This window comes from Phaethon aethereus, assembly GCF_964289735.1.
Source record: "Phaethon aethereus genome assembly, chromosome: 11".
In the NCBI taxonomy this organism is placed as follows: Eukaryota; Metazoa; Chordata; class Aves; order Phaethontiformes; family Phaethontidae; genus Phaethon; species Phaethon aethereus.
The window spans coordinates 3,969,010-3,985,610 of record NC_138587.1 but is presented as its reverse complement, the minus strand read 5'-3'; the positions used below and the strand labels follow the sequence as shown (position 1 = coordinate 3,985,610).

The 16,601-nt window shown below is 41.4% G+C and overlaps 1 protein-coding gene across 1 annotated transcript in view; it reads left to right on the top strand.

Annotated features, from left to right (window-relative positions):
• The window catches only part of CHL1 (cell adhesion molecule L1 like), a gene marked incomplete at its 3' end in the record, with an annotated part of 56,375 nt that extends 40,658 nt beyond the window's left edge, over window positions 1-15,717 (top strand). Inside the window, exons 18-26 of the mRNA XM_082004443.1 lie at window positions 27-249; window positions 2,634-2,749; window positions 2,917-3,121; window positions 3,355-3,477; window positions 4,748-4,927; window positions 11,708-11,869; window positions 12,558-12,689; window positions 13,527-13,599; window positions 15,501-15,717. Coding sequence (XP_081860569.1) covers window positions 27-249; window positions 2,634-2,749; window positions 2,917-3,121; window positions 3,355-3,477; window positions 4,748-4,927; window positions 11,708-11,869; window positions 12,558-12,689; window positions 13,527-13,599; window positions 15,501-15,717 — 1,431 coding nt within the window. The remainder of the gene's footprint in view (window positions 1-26; window positions 250-2,633; window positions 2,750-2,916; window positions 3,122-3,354; window positions 3,478-4,747; window positions 4,928-11,707; window positions 11,870-12,557; window positions 12,690-13,526; window positions 13,600-15,500) is intronic.
• Between the last annotated feature and the right edge of the window lie 884 nt (window positions 15,718-16,601).

Here is a 16,601-nt window from a genome sequence, read left to right as displayed (position 1 = left end):
AAGATCTCTTTTAACTTCTTCCACAGCCATTGAAACCCGTGGAGAGGAACGGGCCGGGGCTGGAGTACAAAGTCAGCTGGCGGCAGCGGGGAGTTGAGGCGGACTGGAACGAGGAGACGGTGAAGAAGCATTCTCTGACCCTGCGAAACACCCCCACCTTCGTGCCTTACGAGATCAAAGTCCAAGCGGTAAATAATTTAGGATCTGGTCCCGAACCAAACGTTACCGTCGGATATTCAGGAGAGGACGGTAAGTAGCGGAAACTTTCATGTAAAAATATGGGGGGTTCTTGTGATGCAAAACAATCAGATACTGAGGGGTGGATTAGGCAGCCCTTGGCCAAAACTGCTGAAATGCCAGTGCTCAGCGTGATGGGCTATGTGAGAGGCGCATGCAACCGATGCTGGGCGCTGTGGATGCCAGCTTGCTGGACTTGGAGGGGTTTCTTGGAAAGGTCACTTGCGCTTTCATTAATCTCAGTTGCTGGCTTAATCTGGGTACTTGTTGGAAGGCCACAGTCCATAAGAAGTCTATGAAATGTAGCAGTCATTGTATTGTACTTGGTGGGAAAAAGATCTTTAGCTTGTCTGTGGTAATTAAGTACAAACACTCAGGCGCTGCGTGTTGTAAGTGGATTTATAGATGATGCCACATTCCCACGTATGCTGGGTGTTACCTTGTCCATCGAGTCCTTGAAGAATGACTCCTTCTCCAGCCTGGATTTCTGTCCAGTGGCTTTCTGTGGCCCCCTGGTGGCGCAGCCCCCTCTTTGGAGAGTCTTCCTCCACTGTAAGGCTTTGCTTTGGGTCTACTCCTGCTCCAAGCCCCACTCCAGATCTTCTCAGCTCCTGCACACCTCTGATGTTGGACTCTGCCTGGCCCATGGTGCATCAGCCAGGCCAGATCAAAGAAAGAGGCTTTCTCCTCTTGCCACCAGTTTTCACAAAATAGGTGCCCTGGGCTGCTCTGAACTCACAGCCACCGCCTGTGGTACTCACCCTCTGCACATGGTCTTTGAGCTCCAGCTTCGTGATGGGCTTTCATAATCATGTCCCAGTAGGAGAGGTGAACACGCGGGAGGATTGCCCTGCTAGAATGAATACAGGTGCCATGGGGGATGTGACAGCCCTGCCGTGGTATGGTCTGTGGGACACCAGATAATGTCACTGCTGAGGGCACCCCAACATCTCTGAAGAGCAGCCTGTCCCCTTTGGTGTTTACTGCATGATTAGAGAGGGTATTTGGAGGACTGGGAATGTATCCAGCTGCAGTAAAGAAATGCCAAGCCTCACTTTAGGAAACAACAGAGTTAAGCACTGCCACCACCAAAAAAAAAAAAATCTTTTTTTGTAGGATTTAAGGATTTAAATCAGCAAGGGAATGAGCAGCATGGTGGCCAGCTAGCGTGGGGCACCAAGCTTTCCTGATCCCACATACACATGCTTATTGCATATGCAAATGCGAATGGTCTGTGTTTCACATCTGCAGATTACTTTTATTACTGTAAAGTCAGACAATTTTCATCCCATGCAGAATCTGAAGTCTTTAAGTTGTTTTTGCAAGAGTTAAATAAACTGACAGCTTGAATGGCCTTTGAAAAGTCTACAGTGGATTAGCCATGCCCTGCAGCAGTCACACCCTCGTAGGAGTAGTATAGATGCTGCTGCTCCCACCTCTCCACTTGCTGCAGCTTCTCGCAGAAGCCACTATGGACATCATGATCCATGGCAGGTGATACAAGATCGCCAGTAAAGTTACCACGATAACCACAGGCATTACCAGCTTTACAAAGGGAAACAAATTCCAAGGCGGGCTCTCTGGAGCACTCCTCTCATTGAGTGAGCACACCGAGATCTGCGTTATCAACCCCCGAGCGGGCCAGTTTCATGTGTGCAACCTGCCGAGCGCTGCCTGGTGCTTCACCAGCATAAGGCTTCGGTGCTGGCAATGGTCTCGGTGCTGTTCAGACAGGAGAATCCCCACTGCACGCCCAGAGGTGGGCACTGGGAAGGTTTGGTGGTGCGTCTTCCCTCCCCTGTAGAGTCTATGGCAGAAGAGATGGTGGATAGTGAGAACAGAGAGAAAGAACCCCCACAGCATATTTATTTTCTTTGTGTGTCTGTGATGGATCTAGTTTTGTATCTATCAGTGGAAAATCTTCCTTGCAATTCAGTTGTCAATGGATCAAGGCTGCTTTTTTTCAAGCACTATAATAGCTTTCTGTGTTGTGTAGTGATTAAAATCCTACTGTTTAATGAGCTTAGTTGTAAAATGAAATTGATTATAAAAAAACTTTATGATTGCCTCCTTGAGTGCTGTGTTAATCATTTTTTTTATTCTTCTCACTGCTGTAAGCATTACTTGAAACAGGAAATCATAAATACTGGTGTAGAAATTCATATGTCCCAGTACACCTGTATTCCAGCCCTCAGCAGAAAGCCCTGATAGGGCAAAATAATGTTTATTGGCCCATTTCACCCACTGGATGCAGCTGGAATGGCTTTTTTCTTGCCTGCAGTAAGACTGCATGAACTGCCACAGCTTGAGCTGGAAAGCCAAGCCCTGTAGCTGTGAACAGTGTGAAACTGAGCCCTTCTAAGTGTCTTTAATATGCAGCACTTTTGTTTTTACAGTTCCAGATGCCGCTCCTTCCGGCGTATCGGTGGATATTGTGAATAGCACACTGGTCAAAGTCTTCTGGTTTGGAATCCCAAGGGACAGAGTTCGTGGACATTTAAGAGGCTATAAGGTTACAAATTTCTCTTTAAATATTTGTATATAGTTGAATAAACTACTAAATGAATCCCAGATCAAGGCTAGATTGCAATCTCTCATTCCTGTGAAGATGGGAGAAATCAATATCGTGTTCAGCCCCATACAACATAATTTGTTATAGAAATACCAATCTCAATGCAGGTCAGTTGGTGGAAAACAAAAAGCATGCTGGATGGAAAAAGGCATCACCCAGAGAAACACTTCCTAACGTTTGTAGGAGAGAGAAACTATGGGATGATTCCCGGTCTAGAGCCCTTCAGTGAATTCCGCTTAACTGTTTTGGCTTACAATGCCAAAGGAGATGGCCCGGAAAGCTCCCCCATTGTGTTTGAAACTCCAGAAGGAGGTAAGACAAAATAGGAAGATGGGATGGAAGAACATAAATAGACGTTGTCCATGTAACAAGTCAAGTTGATTTCTTTATTTAAAGTGATTGTAAAATCTCCAATACTCATGAAACCCTTCACTAGAAAGGGGAACTGTGGGTGTTAAGCTAAACTATATCCTTATTTAACAAGTATGTGTAGAGACAGACCTGTTCAGCCTTCTTCTCTGAAAGCTAATCCCTGTATCTTCCAGTCCCCGAACAACCACGTTTTCTAAGGATCCTGAACTTTGACAAGGACTCTGTCACTCTGTCGTGGGGACTTCCCAAGAAAGCCAACGGCCACCTTACTGGCTACATTTTGCAATACCAGATAAGTATGTGCTTGTTTTACTTTGATTTTAGAATTTAAGCATTACTATTAAAGAGAAAAAAAAAAGGGGGGTTTTCTGTGCAGTTACTTAAAACAGAGGCTGATGGGAAGGGCTGTTTCTGAGATCCCTGTAACAGCCATAGCATCAGAACAGCGTGTTTCGAACTGCGATGCGCACACAGCCTGCTAGAGGGCAGGCCAAAGTCATCTTCCACAGCAAAAAGTGTTCCGTGCACTTTTCCGATGTAAGCTCACATTGCTACCATGCCCTATTCCACATTTATAGAATTCCATTAATTCAATTATTTCATCTTTGCAAATTATACCTAATGTACTAGTGAAGACGACCCATAAATTTTAGGTACACTTTACCGAACTGAAACTCATTCAATGCAAAATAATTTGTAATGGAAGCACTTTGGTCACATTTATTCAGATGTTCACATTATGTCAGTACAATGCCTCAGCAGAAACGCAGACAACTAACACCTGAGTCATGTTATTGAGTAATCACCTTGAGAAACAACTAAATACCAGGGGTATTTCTTTCTTGCCTGTAAAAGAACTGAGTAGCTGGGAAGAGACTTTGAGCAGATAACCTCAGGCAAGATCCAGTATTAATCCCAGACCACCACAACATCAGCTGTGAGGAGTAGTGACAATTCATGGTATTTTATTCTTTGAGGATGGAACAGGATTAGAGTGTGTCCTATTCACAAAAAATACCCTGTGTACTTTTCACTTATCTCTGCAGGTAACAGAACCACCCAGTGGCCTTTGCAAGCTGGTGCTGGAGGCTGGATCTTCCCTTTGGTTTTGATGACTATGGGCAGAGAGTGGACCCATCTATTTAGGCAGTTTAGGAGTGGCAACCCCTCCTTCAGCTACCAACTGCACCAAGGCAAAGCAGAGCAAAGCAGAACAGCCATGCATTAACTTGCTTGCAAAAGTTTGCAGATGTTTGGAAGCAAAGCAAGAAGCAATTCATATATATTTAATGATCTAGGAGACAGTAATTTTTACCTCCCACTCTATGTGCATATCTAGAATCAGAGAGCTTTTTAAGAACAGTAATAGCTCACCGAGTAGTTGGGAGGTTGACATGGACGAGGTAAATCCCATTTAAGTACTTGGCAGGAAGGTGAGATATGCTTATTCAGGCTTCATCCTCCCTACTTACTGCAGAGTGCCTCCCTTGCAAGAGCGTTCATGACACATTTCATGTTCGTGGCCTTTAGCTGCTGGATCTGACTCAACTGCCTTTTCCCTTTCAGTAAACGAAACGCATGAAATCGGACCTCTGAACGACGTCAGCGTAACCAACCGCTCCACGCTCAGCTGGAGGCTTTCAGGTCTCGGCTCCAGTACCAAGTACAAATTCTATGTAAAGGCTTGTACAGTCAAAGGCTGTGGGAAACCGGTCACAGAAGAAGGACTAACAATGGCTCAAGGGAGTAAGTTAATAGGCAATATGTTTTTATGTGGAGAAGCACTAACAATAATGGAAAAATCTATTGAGAATATTCCAGGCTTGACATTTCCTTTGTAATTAGAGGAAATAAATTTGTTTTTCTTTCCACAAGAACAATCAATGAGCTTTTTAATGTAGCTATGCAACCTTCAGAAAAGTAGAGCTTACCTGTTTCATTTTGCTGTACAGTACTGTGTTTCTGTTCCCACTGATCAACTCTTTAAGCTGTACTAGAATAAGTGAATTGAATTTAGTAACAAACAGAAAATTGAAGATCTAGATAATCTGTTCTCAGTAGTACTATAAAAACAAATTCTGCCCTTGCATGAAGATGGGGGATTCCAGCAACATTAGAGGCAGGTAGGTGACATGGAAAATCCAGATGAACATAAAGTTGACTGCAGTGCATTTGATCCATTATTTTATTATTATTTTATCAGAGACTGGAAGAGAGCATTTGTGTGCCACTTATACCCTATCCTAAACCACTGATGTTCAGTGATTTAAAGGAAAATCACAAGCACTGTATGATAGCTCATCTTTCACATTCAGCTGAAATGAAATTAAATGTACTGTGCTCAGCAAGTCTGAAAACTCTACAATACAGAAGAACAAGTCCTTGCTATTAATCAGAAACCATTGCTGTGCGCTTACCACGGAGAAGGAGAAAGAGAATGTGATAAGCAAGAGAGTCCAGGCTTCATCATTTTTAGCAATAACAGTCTGGAACAATGTTGATATAAAATAGAAAAATGGTCCTTGTTGCACAACATCCTATTGGACTTCCAAGTTGCAGGATCTCTTCAGTTACTGGTAAAACAAGTAAAAAGTATTTTAAACTCATGATGTCCTAGTACAGAATCCAATCCTGAACTGTAACCCATTTTCTCAAGTAGTGAAACTCCTTGGTAATTGTCTTGTAGCCTCTAGACTCACTCTAGTATACAGGTACTCATGTCGTAGTAACTAGAAATCTATCAGCATGGTTTAAATTTTTGTCTTCATTAAGGAAAATAAAAGATTCTTTTTTTCAAGCTAAAATATATAATTTCACCTCATTAGTTACCTTTGCTGCCCTTCATTGGGGGCTTTTGGCTACTTGAAAGTCTGTAACTTCTTTGAATAACCTTGTCACGTTTTATGAAATGTATCCTGCCTGATAGCTTAAATGGATGATAACGCCGCCGTTAATTTTGTGCTCATTCTCTTCTTTTCTTTCCAAAGGCTTTGTGGCAACAACTGGTTCTGGTGAAATGCTTGTAGAATAGAGTAGTATAATTAGTGAAATCTGTAAGGGTCCAGTTCTGCATTAAAGTGTGCTCCTTTCACAAATTTGCTGGTTCTCAAGCCACTCTAAATTAGGACACTGCATCTGTCACTGAGATGCCATTAGAGTTTTGTGTCATTATTTGCTGGCTAAATTGTTCAGACATTTTTCAACTAAACATGAAAGGCTGAAAAAAAATCACTCTTTTCAGTGACCTTCTTGGGGTTTTAAGCTGCGGTATAGGAAGCAAGGCGATTGCTCAAAATTAAAACAATCTCTCTTTTTGAAGAAAGGGAGTGATTTCGAAAGTCAAAGTTTATAATTTAAAATGACCCACATAAATGACAGATATAAAATGTGGTGCCCTCTGAAATGAAACTCCATGATGGAGCACACCAAGTTTCTTGGGCTTTGATTCAGTGATCCTATATCCAGTATGTTCTGGTTTTAGTAATAAAAACATAGAGCTCTCATTGTTCATTTTAGGACTTTGAATAGCTTCCACTGCTGTAATACAGCCTTTGCAGGCTGTGCTGTGGGGATTTCAGACTTTCACAATACATTCTGCCAGGAAAGAGGAGATGTTGAGGTGGAAGCTATGGATTCATGCCCATTTTATCACTGAGGTACTTGATCCGCACCACTGCTATTGCTTTCCGTTATCCCTGCTACTACAGCCTGGACTCAGAAAGAAAAGTCAATCTCTTTTTCTCATACGTACACATGCGAGTATGTACGTATCGCTAGTAAAAACAAGCCTGAGGAGGGGAAATCGCTGTGTTGCAAATTATAACTTTGCCAGCCTGTAATTTATGTGCAACCTATTTCATGACAATGAGTTTGCAGTGCCGAGAATGACTGAATTCAGTAAAAAAAGTTTCTCTCAAATAAGTATAACTGCCTGTAATGGATATAAATGGGTAGATCATGCCCTTTCTCTACAACTGCAGCATCTTCCTCTGTGAATGAACCATTCAGATTCGCTTTTGTTGTCAGGAGTCGCTTTGGGCTAGCAACACTTTACCGAAAGATCAAAGACTGGATACTGATAGGAAAAGACCATCTCACGCTCACATCTCTCTCTTCATTCTCTGGTGGAGCGGTGCCACGTGCTGCGTCCTGTGGGCGGCCAGCCGCGATGGAGTAGAGCCTTCCGCTCTGCAGTACTGTCTCTGTCAGCAGGGGTTGTTTCTGTATATTACTTACCAGAGGAAACCCACACTTTAATGTTTGTCTCCAGGATTGAACGCAGGCCCACCGGAATTAGGGAGAAATAGCAGTAGGTGATATAAAAGCTTGCTTTTATGGCATCCTTGTTGCATGACCAACACCACTGGCACTGGCAGCTAATGCAAAGTCCGTGAAATAAAAGGCCTCTTTCTTATGAAAGGTCATAAACATAGCCAAACTAACTCAGATATGAAATGCCCATAGACAACCAAAGTTTTTATCAGTTGTTGGTAAAATAATGTGGACAAGCATGAAGACCCTGCGGGAAAAGATATTTGCATTGTACTGCATAATAAATAATAGTTTAATTTTTGTGGCTTCATCTTGCTTTCATTCCACAGAAGAAAGTATACTGTCTTTAGAAAATGAGTTTTATCTCTAAATTTTCATTTTCAGGCAGTATTTCTTAAATGACCTGCAAACTAATTAATTTTCCCCTTGAAAATGTTGATTTCCCAATGATCATTCTCCCTCAGAAGCGTAACACAAAATAATGTTCTTACATAAGTGAAAAAAAATAATTTAATATAGCAGTCCTTCTTTAACACAAAGCTTCTTTTCATCTAGAGTTACCAGCATTTCTTGAGGATTACTAAACACATATTACATGTTGAGAATGATTACTGTGTGTCCAGAAATTCAAGCCTTAATAAAAAATTCATCCAGAGGAAGCTGTACAACTGTAGTTGTATTTTCCAGAGAAGCCAGAAAAATAGAAGTTTACCAGTTTCCTTATATTTCAGTGGCAATTGGCACGTAACTCCTACAGGCTTTTTGAAAATCTTAGCCGGAGGGTACTAACCTTGATGACACACCATAAAATGAGAGTAACCATTTGTAACAAAATATACGGTTTTAGTTCTCTTTTGCCACAGGCACAGTGAAAAAGGAAAAATACAACAGCCTTAGCCATATGTAACCACTGGTATAGTTACCAGCAAACCCCTGGAATATACCCTACTTGCTCACAATCAAGAGAACCTGATGAAATCTTGATGAAAAGTTTCTTTTTCTGTCATTTATGCCACTCCGCTCTTCTCCGGCCGGGGGACCTGTAGCCCCATCAAACCCTGTTGCTGATGACAGGCAATGAACCATCCTGCCAGCCCTGGTGCTGCGCACAGGCTGGACCGGGAAGAGGAATCTGTGGTATGTCACTGTTTCAAACCCCTATTGTTTTGAGCAGGAAAAATAGGCACGTTAAATATAATATGCTAAATATATTAGCCTTGGAGTATTTCAAGCAAATTTGCCATTAACTGTTTGCCTTTGCTATTTTTTTGCTTTTTCCTCTTCTATCAGCCTGCCCCAGCATAGCCAACGCAGAGAGCTAGAGAGAAGCAGCAAGAGATGAACAAGCTATAACCTGTTTTCTTGTCCGAGCTCAGATTTCTCCTACAAACGACCATCAGTACAAATAGCTGATCACTAACTCACCTGTAAATTCTTCTCAGTAGACTTTACACATAGTACGTTTACTAATCTCTATAGTTTAAAATATTCCCAATTTAGCATGAATTACCTCCTGCACTAAAAAAGCCCAGAAGATGAAGGATACTTGTGATGCATATTTATACACTTGTAATAGCCGGGCAGTAGGGGAAAACTAATGAAAGTTCAACTTTCCATTTATTGCAGCAGATGTATTTAGGCAGGTATGGTTATAAATTAAGATGTTGCCCACAACCAGTATTTAGCTATTAGGCTGCCGGCTTTTTTATATAAGTGTGTTTTATAACAGATGCGCTAACTTTTGGAGAACTAGCACTCTTGTAAGTCTTTGGGGGCAGTTTATATTGTTTTTCCCTTTATACCATAAGCTTCTATAAAAAATGTGTGTTCTGTTGTTCTCATAAATCTCGAAGCCCAGTAGGAATATTGTAAAATTGCAGTTCAGTGTTTAATGTTCATGTGAGTCCCATGGTATGGCTGATAAATAGTGAGGGAAGATGAGAAGTGCTGGTGATATGCCTTTATTACTAATGCTTCTTCTCCCTTATTGTAGATTAAAAACCTAACCCAACTGCTTTCAATGTTCTGAAGCTAATTTCTGCAGCTCACTGACCTTTCAGTATGTTGAGCTTTTCCTTATCTGTATATCTTTGCTTTTATTTTTCAGGATGCTACACTGCTTTTTCTATTCCAACCACCAAACTTGCCCCACTTAGCAATGCTTTCTCCTCTGTAGGTGCTATATTGAGTGTGTAACACAGACCAGAAAGAAATTGCGTGGAAAGAAACCTCATAATCACCCATCACTGGACACCTGTACCAAGTTTTAAAGAAAAAAGATCTGTTTAGTGTTTTGGGATAGGTGATGTTGATCAGCCTGGAGAGCCAAAGGGAAATCCCCAGCCCCAGGTCGGGCTGGGCTCAAACCCTCGTTCCAGTACGAGCCTCTCGGCCCCGCGCTGCTCGCTGTGCCAGCGCAGCGGCACGGCCAGCCGGAGGGGCCCATCCGGCTGAGCGACAACCTGGCAGAAAAAGGGGTTATTTTTCAGCTGTATCGGTTCCCCCTTTCTGCTTCTGTAAAGAGCTGACTGTTCAAAAAGAAGAGGCTGGCACAAGCTGGAAATAAATAGGTGGTAGATACGGATGGGTTAAGTTGGTCTAAGAAAATGCACAATGAACCACAGCTGTGGGCTACCGCTGAGCTCCGGGTTAAGCGTTCCGCTTTCTAGGAGTTCAGGAGAGATGCTTCCTAAGGAGACCTGTGCTGTGTGCAAGTTGGACCATGTGCTTATCATGTCACGCATAAGTGTTGTATGGTATTTAACGTGCTATGGGTTGAAGGTTCACATTAACTTTTTACTTTTTGGGTAGTGTTTCCATTAAATATGTTTTTCTGATGTCTTGATTTTGGAAGATGTAATTAAAATATACCTGTGGTATCCTCTTGCTTAATTTGCAGTTTGATTAAAAATTATATCTCAGTTTCACATACTTCATTTAGCAAAAATTACTGATAGATGGATTAATTTATGCTAATAAGCTGTGCTTCAGTATCAACAGTATTTCAGCTGTGTGTGTTCTCTCTGGGTCCCAATGGTCTACTAATTTTATTGCTTATTGCAATACATGTATAGTTGCCTTGGAAAACTTGTCCTGAACTGCTGCTTTGATTGTGCTTGGATTCATCTTAATCTTTTTTCTTTTTCCCTTCAGCTGTCAGCTAAGCCTTAATCCCTGAAAGCTTCTTGCTTGGCTTGTTTACTAGTTTAAGTATTAATGAGCATTGTTTTACTGTCAGTGCTAATTGGTCAAGTAGTTTTCAAATTATACTGTGTGCTCAGTCCTTAGTTTACACGACTTTGGATAAGGCAGGCAAATTAGGCAACGGTGCACAATTAAAGAGTGCAGCCCCCCCAAATGTCTCTCCTTGCCATCGAGGGCAGGCGCAGTCCCATGTCGTACCCCTTGGTTGACTAAAGAGATGCCCCGTGTCAACACACAGATCTGAACAGGCTTTTCATGCCCAGGCAGTGACTGCTAACCTCTGTAGGTGTCCTTTTTTCTGTTAGCCACAAACGCTGTTTTAAAAAAGCTTGTTTAATAACCTGCAACCTTAATGCAGACAGAACTGGCAGTAGGCGTTTTGCAAGTAAAAAGGCTCTAAAACTCAGGCTACTGGAATTTCCCTTCTACCTCTTAATCAACTACTGAACTCACCGGGAGCATTTAAACACCTAAATATCAGTCTAAAAGCAAGCTTCAGCTATGTCTAAAACAGTGCTTTGTGCAGGCATTGTGGGATTTAAAAGGGCATGGAAAATCACCGTCAGGGGAGAAATGAGCACCAATCCCAGCGTTAATTTTTTCCTTGAGACATGTAAGAATCCGTTTCCAGATAACAAGCTGTCTGTGCTTCCCTGCTGAGTTCACTTCAACGGGAGAAGCGTCAAACCCCAGATTATCTATACAAAGCGAGCCCATTTTCAAGTTGTAATTTTTTAAGCATGCATTAGTTAAAGTAGATCCATAATCCCCCAACAATATTAACTTTCATCCTGGGAAATGTACAAACCCCTTCATAAACATCAGGATTACTTCAGTCTGCTATTTATGTTATCTGATGGAATATTACAAATCAAAGAGGGGGAATGTTTTTTAGTTTATTGCCGGCTTTTGAAAATCAGATTACCTGATGACAAATGTTAAAAATCCTTATCTGTGTGTTATTTACATTATTTGTAACTGTGCATTTCACAGGCCTTTTGTTCAATGCATACAATTAATCAATATGACTTGAATATGTACATTCCATAGGTAAAGGGATCGGCAAGATGTCAGAAGCAGTAAACCCCACCCAAAAGTTTCACCCCATTGAGGCACTTGAGCCTGGAACTGAATATACAGTTCGTCTAGTGACTAAGAATTGGGTTGATAACAATAGCATTTTTGAAGATGTAATTGAGACAAGGGGGAGAGGTGAGACACGAAACCCTTCAAGGTGATAAAGATTTATTTTGAATGTAAATAACTGTCGAGGCTACATCTGATGTTGTGCAGTGAAAATGTACCAAAACCATAAACCGCAATTTTGTTCTGTGACTTTTAAGCTGACCCTTGCAGCTGAATCCCATGGGAGCGTAAACGCGTCCGTGGTTCTCGGCTGAGTCTCGTGCTTCACTTGGCACACAAAAGCCGGGAACAGTTACCAGCCTTTACAAAACAGTTTTCCCTCCTATGCGATTTTGAAAGGGTAGTGCTGAGATATAATGCATTTTAAGTGTGACAGTCCAGTGGTTTGCATGTATCAGGTGCACTTTTAACTCCATTTCTTTTGCAAAACTGCTTTTGCATGAGAGGCTTAACAATTCTCTGTTCAGCTTTCCCATTTGGCATTAATCCTTTGAGTCAACTACTCTCTCAGAATTACCTTTCCAAAATGTCTCTATCGTGCCTTGTAGACTGCGCATTCCCCTTAAGTCTAAAAATGTCACGCTCTGGACGTATTTCTGTCTTGCGTTTCTTTAAGTTGAATACAATAAGTAGTGGTAGACTGATTCAACTAAGATTCACTGAAGAAAATGTTATATATTCATGTTATAGCAGGATGACGCCCTTTTCCCCTGATTAATTTTCTTCTTTTTTACTCCTCTTCTGTTTCACCAAGCCTATGCTGGCATTTATGATGGAATTTCCACCCAGGGGTGGTTTATTGGACTGATGTGTGCCATCGCTTTGCTGACCCTGCTGCTGCTAACTATTTGCTTTGTCAGAAGAAATAAAGGAGGAAAATATTCAGGTAAATGGATTTATTGTCCTCTCGCTATGTTCACATGTTAATAACAAGCATCCTTCAGACTTTTATCTCTGGAGGCTGCAAAGCCGCAAGCAGAAACATCCAATTAGGATTTGTAGCATTTGATAAATATCCACAGAACGGATTCTAATGAATAGAAGTGAAACTGTGCTCTCTGGGTGAGAGAGTGCTGTGTGCTGGTCAGAGATCTTGCTAAGGCCTTGGATAGTGTTTGTTGACTCTTCCAGCATTTAATGCAGCCATAGAGTCCTTCACCAGCTGCACCTCTGAGCCTCTGTTGGCAGGGCTACCTGCTCCCTTTCCACCTGATACCTGCTACCTGACATACGAACCGACGTAACTTCCACGGGTAGCCAAAGGGCTTAACAATAGAAGACTTTGCTAAAAGTAATTGTGTAATTTTCAAAGCAACTAGTAAGGTTTTAAGTATAAATCTGGTTCACCAGAGAGGTGGTCGATGCCCCATCCATGGAAACGTTCAAGGCCAGGCTGGACGGGGCTCTGAGCAACCTGCTCTAGTTGAAGATGTCCCTGCTCACCGCAGGGGGGTTGGACTAGATGGCCGTGAAAAGTCCCTTCCAACCCAAACTGTTCTATGATTCTATGATTCAATAAACACTTGCTAGCTTTCTTAAAAAGTAGGGAACGGGGCTGACCCCTTGACGGAAGCATGCTGGTTGTGTGCAGCCAGACATGCGGTGCAAGCTGCTGCCCTCCAGGTTAGGCTGTGGGTGATGACAGGCGGTTTTCCCACTGCACCTGCGAAAAGTCCACGGCGGAACACGGCATACAGATCTGTGCTTTATTTTATTTGTACAGTGAAAGAAAAAGAAGATTTGCATCCAGATCCCGAAGCTCAATCAATAAAAGATGAAATCTTTGGGGAATATAGGTAAATAGGACCTGCTTTAACAAGCGTGTGTGTTTGTGGGGTCTTGTTTGTTTCCAGATGTCATCATTATTTAGGACATTTTTATAGCATGCAATTAACTCTATTTTTCATTTTCAAAGCAAACCTCACAGGAGTGGATAATAGTAGGAATATAAAGGTATATCCAGCATACTTAAATCGATGCAAGTTGGGATATAAGTAAATGTTGATGTATCAGTGGTTAATTTTCACTTTGTTATTTTTTTATTTAGCATTGTATGAATAATGTAAATATATATGATAATTTGGGTTCCTGCTGTAATGTCCATTGAACTCAACAGAAAGACCCTTCAGTGGGTTTCTGAAACCCCATCAGGCTGAAATCGTGTAATATGGGGAATGTTCATTTTGTGGAAGAAAACAAAGTTTGAAATACAGTAAGAGATGGCAAAAACCCAAATGAACATCACTACAGAGGTTTCTGTAGGAGAACTGAAATAATCACTTTGGCTGCTTTAAAATAACTAAACCATACACTATTATGTAACTGTGGTATGAAGAAAAATATATCACTGTAAGAACCATTCTGGAAAACTGGTGTCACTTGCCTTAAAGGCGTAAAATTTCTGTTGAAATCCCACTTATACATACTACCTTATTTGTACTGGAATAGGGTTTTTTTCCTGCATAATTTCATCTTTATTTAATTTTTAATGCTTTCTAATGGGACAAATATTTAGAAAGGTAAGAAAGTCCTGAGGTTAATAACTTTGACCCTCTCCTTTCCCCCCAAATTCCGAACTTGTCTTTTTTATAAGTAGAAATGCCATGTGCAGAAAGGTAGCAAATATTTTTACCGTATTGATTATAGGCGTTATTGATTATATGCTGAAGAGGTAAAGTTCAGGTGCATTTCTCTGTCCTTCTTCAGATGACATTACCAAAGCTTTGACACAAAATTGGCATTAGCAAGGACCGTAATTGAGTAAATATGTACGTAGTTTAGAGGCCTCAATTGGGTGTTTTTGTAATCTTTCCATCTATGTTCCAAACCCCCCCAAACGTCATGTTCAGTCAGGAGAAGTGAGGCTGCTTTGGTTCTTCTTCTGCAGTACCATTAGGAGGAATGGCCAGTGGAATTTCCTTTTTTCCCTGAATTTTGGTGGTGGGTCTGTCCTTTTTCATGAAATTGCCATTGAACATAGGCTGCATGTGAGCACATACAGACACTCTGATTCTGCTTTTGTTTTTAGCCCGTTCCTCCCCTTTAGCAGAGAGAAACTCCTTCAGTCACAGTAAGATAACAGCAGAACAAATTAAAAAGGGGAACCCCCCCCACTTTGTTAGTCATCTACAATCAAACAAATGCTCACACAGCAGTGAGACATGACCTACAGCTCATGCCTCATCCACGACTTAACGTCATTCACCCACCCACCTCAAAGAAAAGTGAAAGAAATAGGCCCTGGAAGTTTCCCACTGTTTTGTAAAATGAAAATGCCTCTTTCTGTGCCAAAGACTGGACACCAGCACTGGTCGCTGGAACGGATCCCTCAGATCCTTTCCAGCATTTCCTTTCCTCTCCCCTTCGCTTTCTGTAAGTTCTTCTGTCTGTCCAAGGCAAAAAGGGGCAAAACCAAAACACACCTGTAGTTTTCATTGGTGTTTGCTTTTTAACCAATTCCATTGTTGTGATAATCAGAAAATCATGTGTGTGGGGAGTTCAGGTCGGTGTGCATGACCTGAATGAGGAGCACCAGACCAAGCAGGACTCACAGGGCCAGATCATTCTCAATGTACAACCCGCATAGAAATGTTTCCCTCGCTCTTCCCTCCTGCTGCTTGCTTTCACAATAAAAGAGCTGCTTCCATGCTCGCAATTAAAAGCTAGATTTTTGGAAAGGCATTTCTTTGTTTTGTAGTGACAGCGATGAAAAGCCGCTGAAAGGCAGCCTCCAGTCAATTAATGGGGACATTAGAGCCACCGAAAGTGCTGATAGTCTGGTAGATTATGGAGAAGGGGAGCATGGGATGTTCAATGAAGATGGTTCATTTATTGGAGCTTATTCTGGATCTAAGGAAAAAGGATCAGTGGAAAGCACTGGGAGTTCTACAGCAACTTTTCCTCTCCACGCCTAAAATATAAGCAAGAATGATTCATGTTTAATTGTGATATTTATCTTGATTAGTACTCCACGGTTACCACATGTGATTGGAAGCAGGTTGCCAATTGAGCCAGTCAGAAACCTGACATCCAGGTAATATAAAAATAAGTCACTGCCACTAAAGATGATTTTCCATCCTAGTTTGTAGGTGTTTTCTTCGAATTAAAACAAAACAAATAATTCTTTACTGTACAAAATGTCTTACTCGGTCTTACCAAAACAGAAGTTCTCAGTGTCGCATCTGTATAGTTACCTGCTACTCCGCGTGTTTCTTAGGTTTGGAATATGTTTCTCTGTACAGTACTTTTTTTCCTTGTAAGGCTGTCGTCACTTTGTACATACATTTATTTGTAGTACTCCCTCATGTGTGGTGACCTCGGCATTCTAGAGGTTATAACACAACAAGAAAATCAAACAAAACCAGCAGGTTACTCTGCAAAGTGACGCAATGCATCCTGCTGAGAAAAATGGTAATTCAGAATACTGGAGAAATATATTCTATATATTGTATAATTTTTCATAAAGAAATAAACTCCTTTGCTTACGATACTCTAAAATTATTTTAGTGGTTACAGCTGACTGCAATTACCAATACTTAGAGATGCAACTTTATCCACAGAAAAAGTGCTCCTAAAAGACAAATCTCTGGCCTTGTGGATGAATCTTCTGCCCAGTAGCTGGCACTATTTCCTTAAGTAAGTTAAGCTGCAGTAACTTTCCTGTGGCAAGGCAAAACAGGGTTCCCATCCACCACCATTAGAAAATATTTTAATTTGCTTTCTCGAGTCTCTGCAAGCTGCATTTCTAAGCAAAATGCTTGTTGTCTGTCTCATATTTGTATATTTGTGCCCTAGCATC